The 20,826-nt window shown below is 39.6% G+C and overlaps 1 protein-coding gene across 1 annotated transcript in view; it reads right to left on the minus strand.

Annotated features, from left to right (window-relative positions):
* The window catches only part of LOC122642182 (rho GTPase-activating protein 7-like), a 120,601-nt gene that overhangs the window by 93,535 nt on the left and 6,240 nt on the right, over positions 1 to 20,826 (minus strand). The window contains exon 3 of the mRNA XM_043835610.1: positions 2,104 to 2,180. Within this exon, the coding sequence (XP_043691545.1) occupies positions 2,104 to 2,180 (77 nt within the window). The remainder of the gene's footprint in view (positions 1 to 2,103; positions 2,181 to 20,826) is intronic.

A 20,826-nucleotide genomic window follows, 5' to 3' on the forward strand; every position in this document is an offset into this window, starting at 1 on the left:
AAGTTTTTAGTATGGTTTCTTAGAAACTGTTCTCACGATTTCTCAACCCGATTTCTCAAGAAATAGAAACTGAATTTCCAGAAATTGAGAAATAAGGTAGCACCTGTCTCTTTCTAATCAGAAACTCTTTCTTCGTTACTGTTCTAGTTTTTAACAATCACATGTTTTAAGGATCCAATTAAAAAGAAAAGTTCAATTTGAAGGATAAAAGCATAAGACCCACGAACTTTATAACAAAAGCAAGGAAAAAAACACCCACCATATTCCTCACTGAGGAGGCTACAACTATGGTAGCTTACTGCCAGTGAAGCCCACCGGAGAAAACAAACATTGACTTTGACATTGCCAACAAGTATGATGCACAGTCCAAGATCCATATTCCTATTTTTCGTAATATATTTCATGTTTTGTGGGAGTTAGAGGCGACGATAGCATTCAGATTCCCATTGTTGATAGGACCAACAGTTGGAGATGATAACAGCAGAAATCAGGGATGCTTGCTAGATGCTTGCTAGCAAAAGTTGTTGGGGGTAATAAGAGCATTCAGTTATTGCCAAAAACAACTTGGGAGCATTAGGTTCATTGATGAGAACTTCATCCACTTTTACTGGTGGTTTTGTTGACTAAGAAATGTTTGATTTGAGAAAGAAGAGTGGGTTGCTTTGCATAATCAAAACCATTCAACCTCACAAACAAATTTCTCATTCTAGATTGCACTGCATATTGAGCATCCACAGAATTTCTCTTTCTGACCAAGAAATTTTTCTAAGAACTCTTTCTGAGAAAGAGCACAGATGGAATCTCAATCGTGCAGCTCCAGGTTTTAGATCTCAGATTGGGATGAAAAGTTTATTATTCTCATATTAAAGATGACAAATTCCACTCAATTGACCCACATTTTACAGCTCAACAGAACTGGAGTAGATAAATCACACCATGCATAAGCTAAAAATATAAAATTTATATGGTTTATGCATCAAACATTTTTTTTTTTTTTTTTTTTTTTTGGGGGGGGGGGGTGCGGCACAGGAAGTCCTCAAACTGAATTCACAAGCTTGAAACATACTACAGTCCAAGCAACAAATAAAATAATAGAAGGGCGCAAACTTGAAGTGAGTAACTTTAAGTAACCGTCCGACAGTTTGTGTGAGAGAGGGAAATACCCTTTTTCAGATCCGCATATTCCTTCTAATCTGAACACCACAGTCTCAAAGGTGCTTCAATTCACAAATGTGAATGGTCATTGTGAACCCCACTGCCAGGCTGGAGGTCAGTTCCTTCCAATTGGAGAGGGTCAACCAAGAAGTCATAGGACTCCTACCCACGTTGGAAGCCAGCCGCAGGTCACTAACGAATCAAGCTTAAGGCTTTTACAATCTGAGAAGCACAATGCCCCTCACTTCAATGAAGTTTCTGTAGCTCGAGGAGGTGAGATCCATGTAGTGCTTGAAGTTAATCCCGTTGATGCTGTTTCGGAAGCAATAGACTGTGGCCCGTCTTATGGTCCTTCCTCTGTTTTGAAGAATCAAGGTGGGAGATGGGTGGTTCCTCCAATTCTGCCCTACAACCCTAATGGGAAGAAGGTAAATTTTATATTCAGGTGATTGATGCTCTAAGCAGTGAGCTTATTGACCCGGGTTAGTTGGCCTTCTTCAAGCCGGGCTTGGTTCTTTGGTTCTTTGGTTTGCCTGGCTTGTTATTTTTTAGCCTTTTTTTTTTTTTGGGTTGGGCTTTGCCCCTTGTCTTGTCCCTGCTTTTGGTAGGGCTTGTGTCGGCTATTGCTTGTATCCTCTCCCCCCCCCCCCTTTCTTCTCCCTTTGATAATTGAATTATTTATTCATCCAAAAAAAAAAACCTTAAGTAACCAGTTAAAATAGGATCACAATGACACCAACTTTAATTTGCAGTATAGCTGCATAATAATATAAACAAATATAAGATCATCAAGTTGGAGATAATCCCTGCAAATTGAAGCTAATATGAACCTCACAGATCATACGTAACAAACAGATAGATTAACTTATTAAGACTTGTTCAAAAAGAAGAAGAATATTATTAACCAACCCATGAAATATTATAAGAATATAATGGTTTGACACTAACAGGATCATTTTTGAAGAAAACCAAAGATGTACGTGTAAGGATGAACCAGCGCTTCTTCCATGACTTCCAACCTATCCCTGAAAAAACCCAACAAGAGTTTCAAATGGATATCAAAAACAATGAGATACTATTTACAAACAGTACTTGCTAAAAACAACCAGCTTAATTCTTGGTTAACACTAAGTGTGCTTCAAGGACAAGAAGCTCTATAGCCTAGAGCCTAATCTTCCTTTTATACCCACCAAAAGCCTATATACTTCAAGATTCAATGAAACTCAATGCCCCCAAATCATCTAGAATTAATTATGTAAACATTTCACAAAAAGAGCAATCAAGCATCAACAAACCCAAATTCTATAATAGTTGGATTGGGCCCACAAGAAAAAAATACAAAAAAAAAGGGGAAAATAACATCCATTCCCCCTTCACCGATATGTGGCTTACAAGCAAGCATCTCAAAATAACAGCTATTTCTGCTTATTTGACCTCTCTCATCTTAGCAGGTTTCAAAATCCAACGGTATAATGTCTCCAAATAAGATGGTAATCCAATGGTAGGTTAGGAGTTACAGCAGGGGAAACTAAATAGAAACTATAGGACTCAGATAGTCAGATTTAGTAACTTGTTTCACAGACAATAGCATCAGTGGCTGCAAACTCAGTTCAAGTCGATGGAAGGCCTTTGGATGTGTGTCAACACTTCAAAAGATCACAAGGATCTAATGGTTCAATCAAGAGATATGACGAAGGGATGAATTCTGCACGACAAGACAACCATTAGCTTGTAACCACGGGGTGTAAGAATGATTCCAGAAGCACTCTTTATCACCAAGGTACTAAAACTCGGGTCTCGGTACCAGCTCGGCCCTTGGAAAAACCGAGTCAAATCGAGATCTTACCGAGATCTCACCGAGCTGGTGCATTTTTTTTTTTCCCGACTCGAAGCCTCAACTCGGTGGGTTTTAGACCTAGTTTGGGTCTGAAACTTGGTATTCAGCCTATTTTAGGCCATTTAAACACAATGGCACTATCAAATTTTGCAAAAACAAAGTCCAAATATGAGTTTCAATTCGGACCATAAGTTTGTAGGCGATTACGTACTAAAATACCCTACTCTACATATAATTTAGTAATAGAAAGCAAGCAAAACATTCAATTAATAGCTAAACAACTTAAATAAGAATTAGAAATGTAAAAGTGATACATCAAACTGTTTAACAGTGTTGCAACTATCATCACATAAAATGACTTTGGATCAAGTATTCAGTCCCCACTAGTATCACATAGTCTGTCCATGACATAGTGTTGCTGTAATGTTGCATATAGTGCTCCACAGCAAGCATATAAGAGTTTTGTCGAGTTAGGTAAGTAAATACATAGCAGATGGGTCATTTCCATGGTCAACCTGAGATCCGAGATCTCGCCGAGATATGTCGAGTTTTGTCGAGTTAGGTAAATAAATACATAGTAGAAGGGTCATTTCCATGGGTCAACCCGAGACCCGAGATCTCGGATCTCGGCGAGATATTGCACTTTTATGTACCGTATGCCATCTCGTCTCGGTTTCTCAGAAAACCGAGAAACTCGCCGAGTCAAGACAAGTTTTATAACTATGTTTATCACCAACAATTCGTTCCACAACAACACAATAGACAATGATCACAGCTACTAGGACAGGCACCAGACAGCTCCATAGAGATCAAGGTTGCAGTACCAATAAAATAGAAACAAAGAGCAGAAGAAGGAAGACGGAAATGTAGGTATCTCTCATACTACAGAGAAAGCATCCCACCAAGGTTTCCCTACTGAATCCCACAGTAGAGCAGTTTTGAATCCTACAAAACCATACTCCGTCTCTCACAGAACTCACAAGCTCAAGGCTAAATCCAGACCAGAAAACAACACCTTCAGGAGGATTTAAGTAGTGTGATAGCCTAGTTACAGGAAAATCTCACAACAGAGTATCGTTACACTTCAGTGATTTCAGACCTGGAAAAATAAAAATCTCTCTTATAGTTCTAGAGAGATCTGTGATAGAGTCTCAAACATAAAACCTGCTATGGTGGATCAGAGTTAGTATGAAGTTACAAGCAGAAAAAGTAAACTGCAATGGTCAATACATCAGTGGTTGATTGGATTTCTAATATGGTGTCATATAATGATATTAATCTTGCTCCTACATCTGGTTCTACTCAATTAATTACTCCATCTCCCAATGATCATCACAATTTGTTGAAAAGAGTACAGCAACTTGAGACTCAAGTCATCGGCAGCCTAATCCACTGCTACAGTAGCCCACACAGATAAGGCTGCAATCATCGCTTCATCTCCTTCCACTTGGGTGATTGCTTCAGGTGCCTCCTCTCATATGGCTGGCAGGTCAGATATGTCTACAACAACAACAACAACTCAGCCTAACCCCAACAAAATGGGGTCGACTACATGGATCCTTGCCCTCCAATCAGCTCTATACGAGGTCATACTTGATACAACGGCTAAGCTATGCATGCCTTTCCTCACCACTTCTCCTAAGGTCATTTTAGGTCTGCCTCTGGCTCTTTTAGTTCCTTCAATTTGAATCGAATCACTACTCCGTATTGGAGCATCCAAAGGCCTCCGTTGAAAATGGCCATGCCACGACTGTCTCATAGCTAATCATGTATCGGAGCTACTCCTAAATCAGCTCTAATATGATCATTCCTTACTTTATCCTTTCTAGTTTTGTCACTCATCCATCTCAACATCCTCATTAACTGCCCAACATTCTGCACTCCAAAAACACCTCTCCACTTCATTCATCTTATTTTAATTCTCTGTGAAACTTCATCCTCTATATCACCATCTTTATTTATGATTGATCCCAAATACCTAAAATAATCACTTTGCAGGATCTCTCATTCATCAATTTTCAACACCTCATTATCTGTCATAGTGTAATCAAAGTTACACACCATGTACTCCGTTTTCGTTCTATTTATGTAAAACCTTTTGATTCCAAGGTTGATCTCCATACCTCTAACTTGGCGTTAATCCCTGCTTTTGTCTCATCCACCAAAACAATATAATCAACAAAAAGCATACACTATGGTACCCCATCTTGACTGTCTCTAGTTAAATCATTCATAACAAGCACAAACAAATAAGGGCATAAAGCTGATCCTTGATTTAACCCAATTGTAATTTGGAATTCACTACCTCCCCCCCCCCCCCACACACACACACACGCACACAATTCTTACATTTTTTCACCGCACCATCATACATATGACATATCTTTAATTATGTCCACATATTTACTTGAAACACTTCTCTTTTCTAGGACTTGCCAGATTAACTCTCTAGTGACTCTATCATAAGCTTTTTCTATGTCAATAAAACCATATGGAGATTCTTTTTACAATCCCTAAATCTTTCCATAAGTAAATAGCTTTTGTCATGAATCCTCCTAGCATAAAACCAATTTGGTTCTCCATAATAGTAATTTCTTGTCTCGGGTGGGTTTCAATAATACTCTCCCATAATTTTATAGTATTTTTTTTTGTAAGGCATAATTTTATAGTATGACTCATTAGTTTTATACCTCTAATTCTTTCAGCTCTGAATTTCACCTTTATTATCATAAATCGGAACCACAATGCTTCTTCGCATGTAGTGTCTTGATGGGTAATGCATTCTTCTAGAACACTATTACTCGAAGTGTCTTCATTTAGTACTCTGCAGAAATAACCTCTTCATCTCTTCTTAATGTCCTCATCCCTTATTAGGACTTTACCATCTTCACTTTTAATACATCTAATATGGTCGAGATCTCTTATCTTCCTTTCCCTTACTATAGCTATCTTATAGATAGTTTTTTCCCCTTCCTTTGTGCTCAAATTGTTATACAAATCTTCATATTTCTTCGCCATCGTTTTTCCCACAATCTTCTTAGCTTCATTTCTGGCAAATTTATACCTTTGTAGATCCTCTACATCCTTAGTCCTTTGCCATGCCTTAAAACTAGCTTTCTTAGTCTTAGTGGCTACTTGAACCTCATCATCCCACCACCAAGCCTCTGTAGAGGAATGACATTTTCCTTTCGATTCTCCTAGGACATCTTTAGCAATTTTCTTAAGATAAGTAATCATCTCATTCCACATTGTATTAGTGTCTCCCTCAAAGTCCCACTTTCCTTGTTTGACCACTTCATCCATAAATGATTTCAAAGTATCTACCTTTAAGCTCCATCACTTTCTCCTAAAGCAAATAACATAGTTGTCAAGGCACCGCCTAGGCGTCCAAGCAGATTTTTGGGGTCTAGGCGGCTGTCACCTTACTGGTATGGAACGCCTTGGCCCTTATTTATGTGAAATATCATTTATTTCCTTTACTTAAGTTATTATTCATAAATAACCACCAAATATCCCCGATTTGAATCCAATAAAAATAGTTTAAAAAATCAAATTCCAAAAGGATAAAAGTCACCCCCCGCCCCCCCCAATTCAAGAACAAAAACTGGATTTTCGATGGTAGGCGAAATTTTCAACTTTCTAATGCTAGGGTTTTTCTCAAATCTAAAAATTCCATAAAAATCTTAATATGGTAAAACATTGCTAAAAACCAAAAGAGCAGTAAAATATTCATTTGTTTTGATATCAAAAAATATATATTCTCATCCAGAGAGATTTTGACAGCATTCGTGCACACCAAATAAGGTTTGATCGGAACATAACTCCTTCAAAATAAATCAGATTTAAGCAATATTGGATTTGTTAGGAAGCTGGTTTGTGGTCTACCTAATACAAAAGGTCTCATGTAAAAACAAAATCATTTGACCAATCAAACTTCTTAGAGAACAAGAACATTTCTCTAAATCGAGAGTCAATTTAATTACGTACAGATAAGATCATATTTTCTAAGAACAGTATAAACAAAATGTGAGACTAGGTATACCATAACAATGACCAATTCCAAGAACAGCATAAACCAACTGTATCTTTTGATTGTTTCAAACTTCCAATGGCTTGCTTATTTAGTTCTGCTGTCTTCTAGTTCTCTATTGATTTTGATGACTTGATGTCGCTTAATGTTGATTTTTTATGATATAAGGTATTTATTGTAACATACTAAATAATGTTAAAAAAGAGGGAAAATAAAAAATAACACTTGGGCACCTTGGTCGCCTAGGCAATGTCTTGTTGCCTAAGCGCTTAAGCACCCCTCCATCGCCTTGGGTCGCCTTGCCGCCTTCAGAATTGAGAACTATGGCAAATAAGTTCACCTTTCTTACGATTCTATGTAGTGAGGCACATATCCATGTAATGTAAGACTATACCCAAAATAGGTCTAATCCCAGGCAAGATCAAATAGAAAACCTCCAGGGAACAAGAAAGAGAACAATGGGATCTCAAATTGGTTGGAAGAGAATGATGAGATCTCAAATTTATAACCACCAAAGAAAGAGAACAATGGAAAATCAAATGAGGGAGCAATAACCTGCTGAAGTAGCAAATGGGTTGAATACTTCTCTTGCCAATGGATTGAATACTCTTCTTGAAAATAGGATGAATTCCCAAATGGAAGACACAAACAGAACAGGGAGAAAACGGAGATCGAATAGCCTTAAGGTATTGGAAACCCTAGATTCTCTTAAATCAATGGTAGGGTTGTTCCTGCTGGTTCGGCTTATGAAGATGGACTCTAGCAACAATGAATATGTAGTTGTAATTCTCAGAAATATGCAGAAAAGAAATCCCAGAAACTTGTAGAACTCTTGAATCGATTGGGCAGACTTGGGGTTTGAAACCTAAAACCGACGGAAGGGGATGGGGGAAGGGAATGGCTATCTCATCTTAGGTCTCGGAATAATTATCACCTCCAATTCGTGGGCACCTCCAATTCCTCCAATAGGGGGGAGTAGACCCCAACTTGGGCAGTGTTTTCGGGCAAGGGGTAGGGTGGTCAGGGGCAGCAAATTGGAGGGGATAATGATTCTAGGTCTCTCACCTATCCAATCTCAGAATTTTCACAAAGGCTCAAGACAATATTTCATTAATCAAATTCGTGTACAATGTTGGCCTCCCTTACAAATTTATATAGAAGACTCAAAAATAGACATAGACACTAAAAAGGAAAGGCTTAACCCAATCCTTAACTAAATAAGGTATCCTAAATTGACTAGGAAAGTGAAATAATAAAGAAAACAGACTCAAAATAGGACTCTAACTAAACTTTGTTAGAGATATAGGCCAGAATACCGTAGGGGTATTCTGGTCCTTTCCTCTTTTTTTGTGTTATTCTTATCTTAAGTTATTCTCTTTCCTTTGTTTATACTTATGTCGGCTGTATAGGGGCATAAGTGTCTATGTAATTCAGTTTTATTAGTATAAATAAAGGGCTTAGGGAATCATATTGATTCACTTAAGCATTAAACCATTCTATTTCTTAACATGGCATCAGAGCAACGATACCTCTGATTTTATTTTTTTTTTCAAAAACCCCACCCTCCCATCGTGTTCTCTTCTCTTTCCCTTCTCTCTCGATTTTTTTTCTCCCCCTTCTCCTTGCTTCTTCTCCTTCTCTAAGGGCAGCACTGCAGAGGTGATCACATGATCTAGTTGCTGCCCCTTCCCACCTCTTTTATTCCTTTTTTTCCATGACCTAAACCTTTCTCTCGATGGCTGCTGGTTCACTATTGCAATAATTGGAGTTTCCTGTTTTTTATTGAAGTTCAGTCCTCGATTTATTGGGACTGCTTCTCCTTCTATTGGAGACCCTCCTGCAACATTGGCCTGCTCTTATCGAGACTACTACAGCAACTGAAGACCCCATCTCCCAATCGAGCCCTCCTTTCAGGTTTTTTTTCTCAAAAAACCCCTGCATCTTCTCGGTTTTTGGGAGTGGGCTGCTTGCGGCTCCTGCTTCTTTTGGATATTTTCATTCTTCATCAAGGACATTCTCTACAGTATATTGGACAGAGTGGATCAGCCTTCTTCAACCATTTTTTTTTGGATTTCCCTGCCCCATCAATCTCTGTTTTTTGGGTTTTCTTCTATAACCCTAACACACTCGATCTTGGGGAAGGCTCCTCTTTTGCTGCTGGTTTTTTGGGAGCTGTATTTCCCATCATCAAGGGCCTTCGGCTATCCTTTCGGCACTTGGTTTGGTCTCTCCGTTGGGTTTCTCTGCTGTACAGCTCTTCTCTGCACTATGGGTGACTCCACTGATATTTCCACGGCTACATCTGATCAGGTTAACCATGACAAATCTGATTTTCGTGATCTCCACCCTAACCCTATCAAGTTAGACGGCAGCAACTATCTCCTATGGTCTCAATCAGCCTCTTTTGCTATTGCTGGCCGTGGCCTCACTGGCTATATTGATGGGACTATCCCTATGCCGACTGCCCCTGGTACTGCCAAGACTCGATGGCTAGCCAACAATGGTCTTCTTATGTCATATTTTGTTGGTTCTATGAATTCAGATCTTGCACAGGGATTTCTTCTACTTGATACAGCTTCTCAGATTTGGGCAGCATGTAAAGAGACATATGGGCAGCTTGGTAATGATGCTCAGGTTTATGAGCTTCGCAAGAAGGTCCTTCATACTACTCAAGGGGACTTCACTGTGTCTAAATATTATGCCACTCTCCGCAGCCTCTGGCAGCAATTGGACCATTTTTCGGATTATCACTCTGATACAGCTGCCAACATCGCTGCCTATAAGAAGCATGTTGACAAGATTCGGATTTATGACTTCTTGGCCGGGTTGAATGTTGAATATGACCAGATTCGTGTTCAGGTGTTGGGCCATTCTCCTTTTCCCACACTTGAACAGTCCTATGCCCTGGTCTCTTCAGAAGAAAACCGCAGGGCTGCTATGTTCCATCCTCCTGCTTCGGACAGATCGGCTCTCCAGACTGCTGCCCAGGCTACTGCTGCCCCTATTGGTACTTTATCTGTTGGTAGCTCTACTTCAGGTCCTATTACCTATGACCACTGTCACAAGCCATATCATACCAAGGACAAGTGCTGGAAACTTCATGGGAAACCGGCTAACTTTGAAGCCAAGCGGGCTGCCAAGAAAAAACCTAAAAGCAAGGCAAATCAATCTGAATCTGTTGATACAGCCCCAACTACAGACATTGGTCTATCCCAAGACGATTTACAGACTTTCCTGCGTATACTAAGGTCTTCCACTGCTACTGCCTCTAATACTTCCGTTACCACTGCCAATTCCTCAACTCCTTCAGGTTCATACTTAGCCCGGTCAGGTATCCCTTTTGGTGGTCATTGTGCTTCTGTAGCTTCCCATCCCTGGATCATTGATTCCAGGGCTACAGATCACATGACTGGTACTTCTAGCTTATTTTATAGATATTCTCCCACTTCTGGAAAAGACAAGGTCAAGGTGGCTGATGGTTCCCTTTCTTCCATCTCTGGAAAGGGCATCATCAACTGCACTTCCAACCTACCTTTGTCTTCTGTTTTACATATACCTAATTTTACTACTAACCTCCTTTCCATTAGTAGTATTACTCGTGATCTTAACTGCAAGGTAACCTTTTTTCCTTTCCATTGTGTTTTTCAGGATCTGGCGTCTGGGAAGACGATTGGATTGGGTAAAGTTCACGGTGGACTGTATCTGCTTGATGATGGTCATCTTCTTCCACCGCTACCTTCTCCACTATATCAAAACTCCTTGGTCTCTTCTGAACTTTATCAATGGCACTCTAGATTAGGTCACCCTCCATTAGGAATTTTAGCGCATTTATTTCCATCTTTGGTCACCAAATGTAATAAGGAAAACTTTTTTTGTGAGGCTTGTGTTCTGGCCAAACAGACATGTGCAATTTTTTCTTTATCTAATAAAAGGAGTTCTTCTTGTTTGCATTTGGTGCATTCGGATGTTTGGGGACCTAGTCGTAAGATCTCTATTTCTGGCCATCGTTGGTTTGTCTCATTTATTGATTGTCATTCTCGAAATACTTGGATTTATCTTCTTCAGTCTAAAAACCAAGTTTTTTCTTGTTTTAAACATTTTCATAAAATGATCCAGACCCAATTCTAGGCCACTCTTAAGGTTTTACGGAGTGATAATGGCACTGAATATAAGGAATCCCAATTTCAAAAGTACCTTGCTGATCATGGGATTATACATCAGACTAGTTGTGTTGATACTCCGGCCCAAAACGGTGTGGCTAAAAGAAAGAATCGCCACTTATTGGAAGTGGCAAGAGCATTAATGTTTGCTCGACATGTTCCATCCCAATATTGGGGTGATGCGGTTCTCACTGGCCACTGCAGCTTACCTTATTAATAGGTTACCTTCACGGATTCTGGATTCCCGTAGCCCGTCTGACATTTTACTTGGTGATTCCTCCTTTGTAGTACCTCCTAAGGTCTTTGGTTGTGTCTGTTATGCTAGGGATACTCATTCCCCTGGCAAACTTGAACCCCGTGGGTTACGATGTATTTTTTTGGGTTATTCTCCAACCCAGAAAGGTTACAAGTGTTACCACCCTCCTACCCGCCGTGCTATGGTCAGTATGGATGCGGTTTTCTATGAAACCCTTTCCTATTATTCTTCCCCACCTCTTCAGGGGGAGCGTTCTAGTGAAGATGTGGTTCATACTCTTGGGTTTCCCCTCCCTCCATCACCTATAGCCACCAACCAACACTCCCCGACCGCTGTCCAGCCTCCCGAGGCTGCTGTCCCTTCACCTGAGGGGAATCCAATACAGGGGGAGATCATGGAAACAGATGGTGGAAATGTTCCTATTCAGGGGGAGCTGACTCCAGTACAGAGAACCATTCGTAACTTTCAGAGGACCATTGACAATTCCACCATTCTCACTTATAACCAGAGATGTTCTAACAGAGGGCAGAATCAGTCCACTGCAGCACCGATACCCATCCAGTTGCCGCCTCAGAATCCAAATCCTCCTCCTGGTGAGCCTTCCTCTTCTGATCCACCTATTGCGCATCGCAAAGGTACCAGGACTTGCACTTTACATCCTATTTCCCGTTTTGTGTCTTATAGTTCTCTTTCTCCCTCTTTTCGTACCTTTTTTTCCTCCCTTTCTTCTGTTTCCATTCCTAAAAATTGGCAAGAAGCATCTACAAATGGGAAGTGAAAGGCAACAATGTTGGAAGAAATGAGAGCATTGAACAAAAACAATACGTGGGATCTTGTAGCTCTTCCTCCAGGGAAAAAACCAGTGGGTTGTAAATGGGTGTTTGTGGTCAAGCAGAAGGCAGATGGTACAGTGGATCGGTACAAAGCACGTCTGGTTGCTAAAGGCTTCACTCAGACATGTGGCATTGACTACCAAAAGACTTTCGCACCGGTAGCAAAACTCAATACTGTGCGGGTATTACTATCCTGTGCAGTGAATCTTGGATGGGATCTTCAGCAGTTGGATGTGAAGAATGCCTTCCTCCATGGTGAACTAAAGGAAGAAGTATATATGGACATTCCTCCAGGTTTTTCAAGTCCTGCTACCAAGGGTAAGGTGTGTCAACTGAAGCATGCACTCTATGGCTTGAAACAGTCACCTAGAGCTTGGTTTGGTAGATTTCACAAGGCTATGCTGTCCGTGAGCTACCAGCAAAACAATGCTAATCATACCTTGTTCATCAAACATGTGGGTGCTAAGGTTACTCTCCTCATAGTTTACGTTGATGATATTGTAGTGACCGGTAATGATGGTGTTAAGATCAACAGGTTGAAGTTGTTCCTTGGCCGTGAGTTTGAAATTAAGCATCTGGGGACTCTAAAATATTTTCTTAGGATAGAGGTTGCTCGTTCTTCAAATGTTATATTTCTGTTTCAAAGAAAGTATGTCCTGGATCTACTATCTGAAACGGGACTGCTAGGGTGCCATCCTTCGGCCACTCCCATAGAAGCTACGACAAGACTCAAGGAGAAAGAAGGCACACCAATTGACAAAGGTCGTTATCAGCGGTTGGTGGGCAAACTTATCTACCTATCTCACACTCAGCCAGACATTGCCATTGCAGTAAGTATGGTCAGCCAGTTTATGCATGACCCGTATTCTTCTCATATGGAGGTAGTCCTTCGCATCTTACGATACTTGAAGTCTACTCCAGGACAAGGGATACTTTTATCTCCCAATGGTCATCTGAAGGTTGAAGCATACACTGATGCAGATTGGGCTGGTTCAAGTGATAGGAAGTCCATCTCTGGATATTGCTCTTTTGTTGATGGGAACCTTGTCACCTGGCGTAGTAAAAAACCAGAATGTGGTGGCCAGGTCCAGTGCTGAGGCTGAATTCCGTGCGATGGCTCATGGTATCTGTGAATTGTTGTAGCTTAAGGGGCTGTTGCAAGATATTGGAGTTGCTGTCCAACTTCCAATGATGTTATATTGTGACAATAAGGCTGCCATAAGCATCGCTCATAATCCTGTCTAACATGACCGTACTAAACATGTGGAGGTGGACAGACATTTCATCAAGGAAAAACTTGAAGCTGGACTAATCTGCGTTCCCTATGTGAAGTCTACTGATCAGTTAGCTGATGTGTTCACAAAGGGGCTGACAAGCAGAGTGTTTCATCCTTTTCTAGTCAAGTTGGGCATGTGTGACATTTTTGCACCAACTTGAGGGGGAGTGTTAGAGATATAGGCCAGAATACCGTAGGGGTATTCTGGTCCTTTCCTCCTTTTTTGTGTTATTCTTATGTTATTAGTATAAATAAAGGGCTTAGGGAATCATATTGATTCACTTAAGCATTAAACCATTCTATTTCTTAACAAAACTAATGAAGTAAATCCCGTTTTTCTACTTTCTACCCATATTTTAAGCTTATTAAATTGACCAATTACAAAATAAACACATAGAATCAAAGTCCCAATGCATACATAACCCATCCCAAGGCTTATTTCTACTAAACTAAGCCCCCTAAGTGACTTACTGCATCACCATGACCACTAATCGCTCTCTCCTGGAATAACCTTCCAGTCCTTACATAACAATTTATCTGACCATATCAAGTTAGGAAGAAATCTATTTGGCTACTATAATGCCCACTTTTGAAGGTAACTAAATGCCCCTCTCTTTTCAAAGTAAGTGTTTGCGCTGGCTTACAGCAAAATCCAAAACTAAGACCCCCTCCTCATTCCTCTCCAAAATCATATCCTCCATGTACACCTTCATAACCTCTACGATCTTTCCCAACATGTCCATTCAGATCAAAACCTATAATAATCTTTCCTCCTTGACTAAAACCTTGCACTAATCCATCCATGTGTTCCCAAAATTATAACTTACCACTTTCATCCAATCCTACTTGAGGTGTGTAGGCGCTAATTATATTAACAACCTCTTTCTCCAACACAAGCTTGATGGATATAATCCTATCTCTGAATCATTTAACATCCACCACATCATTCTTTAAATCTTTATCCATTACTATGCCCCCTCCACTTCTATTACTTTTATCACCTGTATACCAAAGTTTAAAGTTGTCCAACTCCTTAGCTTTTTTACTCTTCCATCTAATATCTTGAATACAAGCTATGTTAATACTTCTTCTCCTTGTAACATCTATCAATTCTAGACTCTTACCCGTGATGTAGATCGAAATATGCAGAAAAAATACCAAAATACTGTTCATGTGAACAGTGTCACAGCCATAGTTCAAAATCTCGCCGGCAAAATGAATAAATGCAATATTTCAACGGAAATTTCAGTCATCTCGTTTCGTTACTTTCAGTCTAAAGAATGCACAGTGTCATCGAAATTTTGGTTATTTCAGTCATTTCGATCATTTCGGCATTTTACCGCCAGAAATGGCCAAGCAAAAATCATAGAAAAAATACAATATTTTGGCGAAATTTCGATCTGGCCGAAATGGCCTTCCGAAACGAGATTTAATACTATGGTCACAGCCCATATTTGCCTTGTGTGGGGATGTTTTTTAGAAGATCTTGTGGGCCCATCAAGTGGAGAAAGATGCTATCCTAATGCTGCCATAGTTTAGTTTCTATTTTCAGTTTTAGAAAGTATATTTTATTTCATTCAGGTAGCTTCTAATTTCAGTTTGTTACTATTTTTTTGTTTTTAGGAGTTACTATTTTGATGTATGACAACTAGATTTATAGGAAGTTTCTATTTTAGTTGTAAGCACTTGGTAGCAAACACTTTCTATTTCGGTCTCAACCCTTGAGTCTATATAAAGTAATGCCCATAAAGTCCTCCAACAGTTGAAGATTGAAGAAAATAGAGAGCTATGGCTTGAAGCTATGAGAGGCAGTGACTATGGGATGCAGAAACGTGAGAGGTCGTGGGCGAGAGATCCTAGACTGAGAGTGTCCCCTATCCCCCTACCATATCCCCTCCTTCTTCTTCCATACCCTTTTATGTTCTTCTTTCATATGTAAACAGAAAAAGAGAAATAAAAAAAATAAAAAATCAGTTATTCAATTTTGTTCTTCCTTATTTTATTGATCCTGCTGCAATCGACCTCCCACTGGTTTTCCCTGGTTCGAGGTCGAGTTTGTGTTAACCCGTTAAAGATTTAATGTTTCAGGATGCTAATCTAATCCTACGCTTGTGGACTAGCTTCTTACCTGAACTCGTCCATGGTGCAAGAACCCTTGCCTACTTGTCACCGCATCAGGGTGCTGAGGCGGCCTGTCGCTTAGAGGGGACACCCTAGCTAACCCTTGCTCAAAATCACTACACCCGAGTCATAGTGTAGCGCATCACTTATTCTGTTGGGGAACGCCCTAGCATAACCTCTATAATATAAGGTTGTAGAATACTAGAATCCATGTAAAAGTCTTATCATCTGTCTCTCGTCATTCTTGTCAATGATTCTTCTACCCAAGTTCCTGGTCATAGTGTAGTTTCACCTAGTTCTTTGTCAATGTCTTCAGTACTTTATATACCTCAGTTAGACAGTACCCTTGAATCTTCTTTCGATTAGCCAATTACCAAGCCACTAGATTGTTATGTTACTTATTACCCCTCTTATTGTGTGTTTCTGAATCTCCTTACCAAGAGGACGTGAGGAGGATAGTTTATACTACTTTGATTGTGCTTCCTTTTCTCCAACCATTTCTGTTGCTTCTAGTTCTCCTCTTAAATGGAATTTCGGATTGGGTTACTTGTCTCTCTCCAAGGTTCAGTAAATGGTTCCCAGTTGTAAGTCTACCTCGCGTATGTGAAGCCGGTGAACTTGGCAAACATCACCATATTTTATTTCCTTCTCGTGATGTTTTTAGAAGTCCATCCTTGTTTTCTTTAGTTCACTCTAACATTTAGAGTCTGTGTCGAATTAAAAGTAGGTCTGGTTTCCATTATTTTGTTACTTTTTGTGAATGATCACTCTCGATTGATATGATTGTATTTTAAGAATTGCTTAGCATTCTTAACAGTTTTTAAATAGTTTTATAGTGAAATAAAAACACAATTTGGAATCTGTTTAAAGGTCTTTCTTTCTGATAATGCCTTTAGATTTACTCAATGTGAGATTTCATCATTTTGTTCTGGGCATGGCATTATTCATTAGACTGGTTGTTCATAATCCCCTCAACAAAATGGTGTCGTTGAAAGGAAAAATTGTCATTTATTGGAGATTGCTGGATTGTTATTATTTCATATGAAAGTTCCTAAGATATTTTGGGAGATGCCGCTGTTACTGCGTGTTATCTCATTAATAGCATGAGTTCTTCTGTTTTTTAAATACTAATCTCCGATATATGTTGTTTTTCCCACTTCTCTACCACCCAGAGTTTTTGGTTGCAATTGTTTAATTCTCGTACTCAAAAAGGGTATCGATGTTATGATCATGTGTCTCAACAACAGTTTGATAGTGCCGAATGTTACTTTCTTTGAGAGCACTCCATATTTTCTGACGAGGGTCGTGTCTTAGAAACTGAGTTTTATCTCTTGCAAATGCTCCATCTCCATCTAGCTCCAAACCTCTTCAAGTGTAAAAGCATCATCCTAAAGCACCTGGTAAAGCTCCATCCTTACAACCCTCTCCATTGTTTTAGTCCTTCTCTGGAGCTCCATCACCCCCTCCACCAGACATTGGCTTACGTGTAACCATTCGGAAAGGTACTGGCTCGTGTACTCAAAAATCTTTTGCTACTTATCCTATTGCTTAGTTGCCCTCTATTTCTCATCTTCCTTCTTAACTTTGTGCTTTTGCTTTGTCTTTGTCTGACCATTCTGTTCCCAAAACTTATCAAAGGTGTTTTCTCATCCTTGGCAGAAAATGGCTATGGATGTGGAGAGGGATGCTCTAGATGGTCATCAAACATGGACATTGGTTGATTTACCTCCAGGTAAGGAGCTTGTGAAGTATGGTTGAGTGTATGCCATTAATTATAACCCTTATGGCACTAATGAGTGGCTCAAAACTCACTTAGTTGCCAAAGACTACACTCAAATGTATGGGTCCATTATTTTGAGATGTATTCTCCTATTATGTGTCTCAATTATGTTCGTGTTCTTATTTCTCTGCCAGTTAATCTTGACTAGCCTTTGTTTTAACTTGACATAAAAAAATGCTTATTTGTATGGTGATTTACTTGAAGAAGTTTATATGGAACAATCTCTTGGGAATGTTGCTGGGGGGTAGAGTGCGCAAAAGTATGTAAGCTTCAGAAAGCCATTCAAAGCTTGAAGCAGTCCCCAAGAGCTTAGTTTGACAAGTTTAGCAAGATTGTTACTGATTATAGGTTTCCACATTGCTACTCTGATCATTCTGTTTTTATCCGTCGCCGAGATTCCAAGGTGCTAGTTGATGTAGATCAAATCATAAAGAAAACCCCCCCCCAAAAAATACTGTTCATGTGAACAGTATCTCACTCCACTGTTCACGTGAACAGTGATTTGGGGCTGATTTAGGTTTTTTTTTTTAATTAGACACTTATTTAGTTTCCTATTTGAGTTGTAATCCTAATTGGGAATCCTAGTTAGAGTCTATTTTCTATTTTATAGGTTTTACTAGCTAGTTTCTTACTTAGATTAGGGTTGGGTTGCTTTATTATAAATACATGTATGTCCTGAGCAGAAAAGGGACAGAGATTGAAGAAAAAGAGTTATTGATGAAGCTGTGAGATGCGGCAATGGTGAGATACCGTGGGTGAGAGGATGATAGACTGAGATAGCTGATCCTAACCCCCCCCCCCCTTCTATATCCCTTTCTTCTTCTTTCCTGTACTTTGATGTTCTTCTTTCATATGTATACAGAAAATAGCAATAAAAAAAATTCAGTTCCAGTTATTTAGGTTTTTCTTTTATTTTATTGATCCTGCTGCAATCGATCTAGCGCTGGTTTCCCTGGTTCGAGGTCGACTTTTGCATTACTAGCATTAGCTGTTTATGTTGTTGACATTATCATCTTTGGCAACGATTTCAAAAGTATGGAAAGATGTCAAAGCTTATTTGCAGCGACACTTTCAAATAAAGGATTTGGGAGCTCTTAGATAATTTTTACGAATATGCTTATATTATATCCTACGGGTTGTTTACTATATTTTGGTTTTCTTTGTGTAGCTGAAATGAGGATGTTGATATGGATGAGTGGAAAATTTAAAAATAATAATAATAATAATAATAAATAGGGAATGGACAAATTAGAGCTAATTTAGGAGTAGCTCCGATACAGGATAAGTAATGTAGAATAGTTAAGCTGCAACCAATTCTGCAGGAGGTCGAAAACTCTTCAATGAAGAGCAGCATCCACAGGGTATTCTGAGGCTTTCTTCAAACAGCAACAATGGTAGCATGAAATCGTCTATAGAATTAATGAATCCCAGCAGTAGTTTGGAACCTCTGTTGACCTCAGATTTGCAGGGAAATAAAATTCAAGATAGAACCAAAAAAGAAAATAGAAAATAGAGAAAATGGATATATAGAAGAAGGGGGATAGGGATGGGTCTCTCACCCACAGGCTCTCACCGTACCTGCCTCTCACAGCCATTAATGGTTTTAACCAAGCTCATTCTTTTCTCCAACTCAGCTTGGCTTTCAGCCCTTTTTTCTTTATTTATAAACTTCAAATCGATTACATAAAAGGTGCCAATCCCTTGCAAATTGAACTTTATCCTAAATAGAAACTACTAAAATGGTATCCCAATCCCAATCTAATTAACAGACTAAAGAGTCCTAGAAAAGGAAACTACTAATTATATTAAAAAAAAAAAAAAAAATTTAAAAAGAAACTAATCTTTAACTAATAAACCCCTACGCAAGAAACCATATGGATGATTGCAAGCTGTCATAACCCTCCAAAGACTTCTCCACGCAATGGCCATGGGACCCACCAAAATCTGAAGAGTATTTTCTCTTGGACAGGCTGTACGATGACTAATCTTTGGCAGAAGTCGATTATGGAAATATCTCTTCAAATAAAGAAATATGTTGGCTCAAAATCTATTAAAATTTGAAGATAACCTTCTGTTGGTGGAAAAATCCAACACTCACATCCAGTGACACGCGCGTAGTGAAGATAATGCAGGCGTGCCAGAGCCTTTCCGCAGGCTCAAACGAGGCTGGAAACGGCCTGTTCTAACTTTCAATCAGGAGATGGGTCTCCCTCTTGCCTGAGTAACTCTAAGGACTTTTGGGTTAAACCAAAAGCGTGGGTCAAATTCAAAGACACTAGAAGGAAACGAATTAAAGGAACAAAAACCAATGCAATGATAAAGAGCAAAAACAAAGACAATAATAAAAAAATAAACTGCATTAGATCATACCAAACATGGGCTTAGACCCCAGGCATAGCTCTGTGTTGCCCCAAAATGGATGATACAACCGCACATACTTGAAAAAATAAAATTACAACAGAATAAGTAAAGTTGCAGGTTTTGTCTGGTGATGTGTTGTTGTCCTTACTGGGCTTGGCTTTTGTCTTATATAGAAGACCTTTACTTAGCAACTTCCGTAACCAACACCTCCATATCCCTCCTTGTATCAGGGTCACGTTCCTTCCAAAATGCTAACTGCCTGCGCCACGTGTCCCTGTGTAGTTTGCAACCCCCCTACCCCCTACAGATGTGGTGAGTACCACCTTTCACAATCACCATTCCTTATGGTAACTTACCCACGTGCCACTGACTGGCCCTTGACTAACCGTCCCTCACTGGTTCCCTAATCTGTCACGGCTCTATCCTTTCGCTCTTACTAGATCGGTCTACTCCTAACCGTAAAATCAGAGAGTAAACAATGTCCCTCACAACCTCTTCGAACGATGTCACGTGGCTGAAGTTCATTAAGAGGTTGTGCCTCCCAAACGTATCCAACAGTCACTTTCAATCCAACCGTCTTTTGGCTGCCACGTCACCTATACCCATTAATTGCCAAGCCGCTAATTCCTTCGTTGTCTGCACTTATCAGCCTTTCATCTCTCTCTTTTTTTAATTTAAAATTCAAAAAGTTGTTGAGTTTTTTGATTTGACAGCCATCACTCTTAATGTTTGAGTTTACAACTCTTACCCTCTTATTTATTTAAGGCCTAACCCTCCTACAAATTTCCTTCACTGTTCATCTTCTCTATTTTTCTTCATTGCTTTGAAAACTCCTGCTATCACCATGACTGGCCTTCTCAAAGCTTCAGAAGTGGAGCGCAAACTGGAGAAAGTTTACGAGCAAAAACAAGCTCTTCTTCCTCCTTCAACCCAAGTCGAGGTACAGATTCTCTTCCCTAAACCTCCTTCTTTCAAGCTTGGCCCTGCTTTTTCTTCTTTTCCGGCCCAAATCTCTAA

This window comes from Telopea speciosissima, chromosome 10 (assembly GCF_018873765.1).
Source record: "Telopea speciosissima isolate NSW1024214 ecotype Mountain lineage chromosome 10, Tspe_v1, whole genome shotgun sequence".
NCBI lineage: Eukaryota > Viridiplantae > Streptophyta > Magnoliopsida > Proteales > Proteaceae > Telopea > Telopea speciosissima.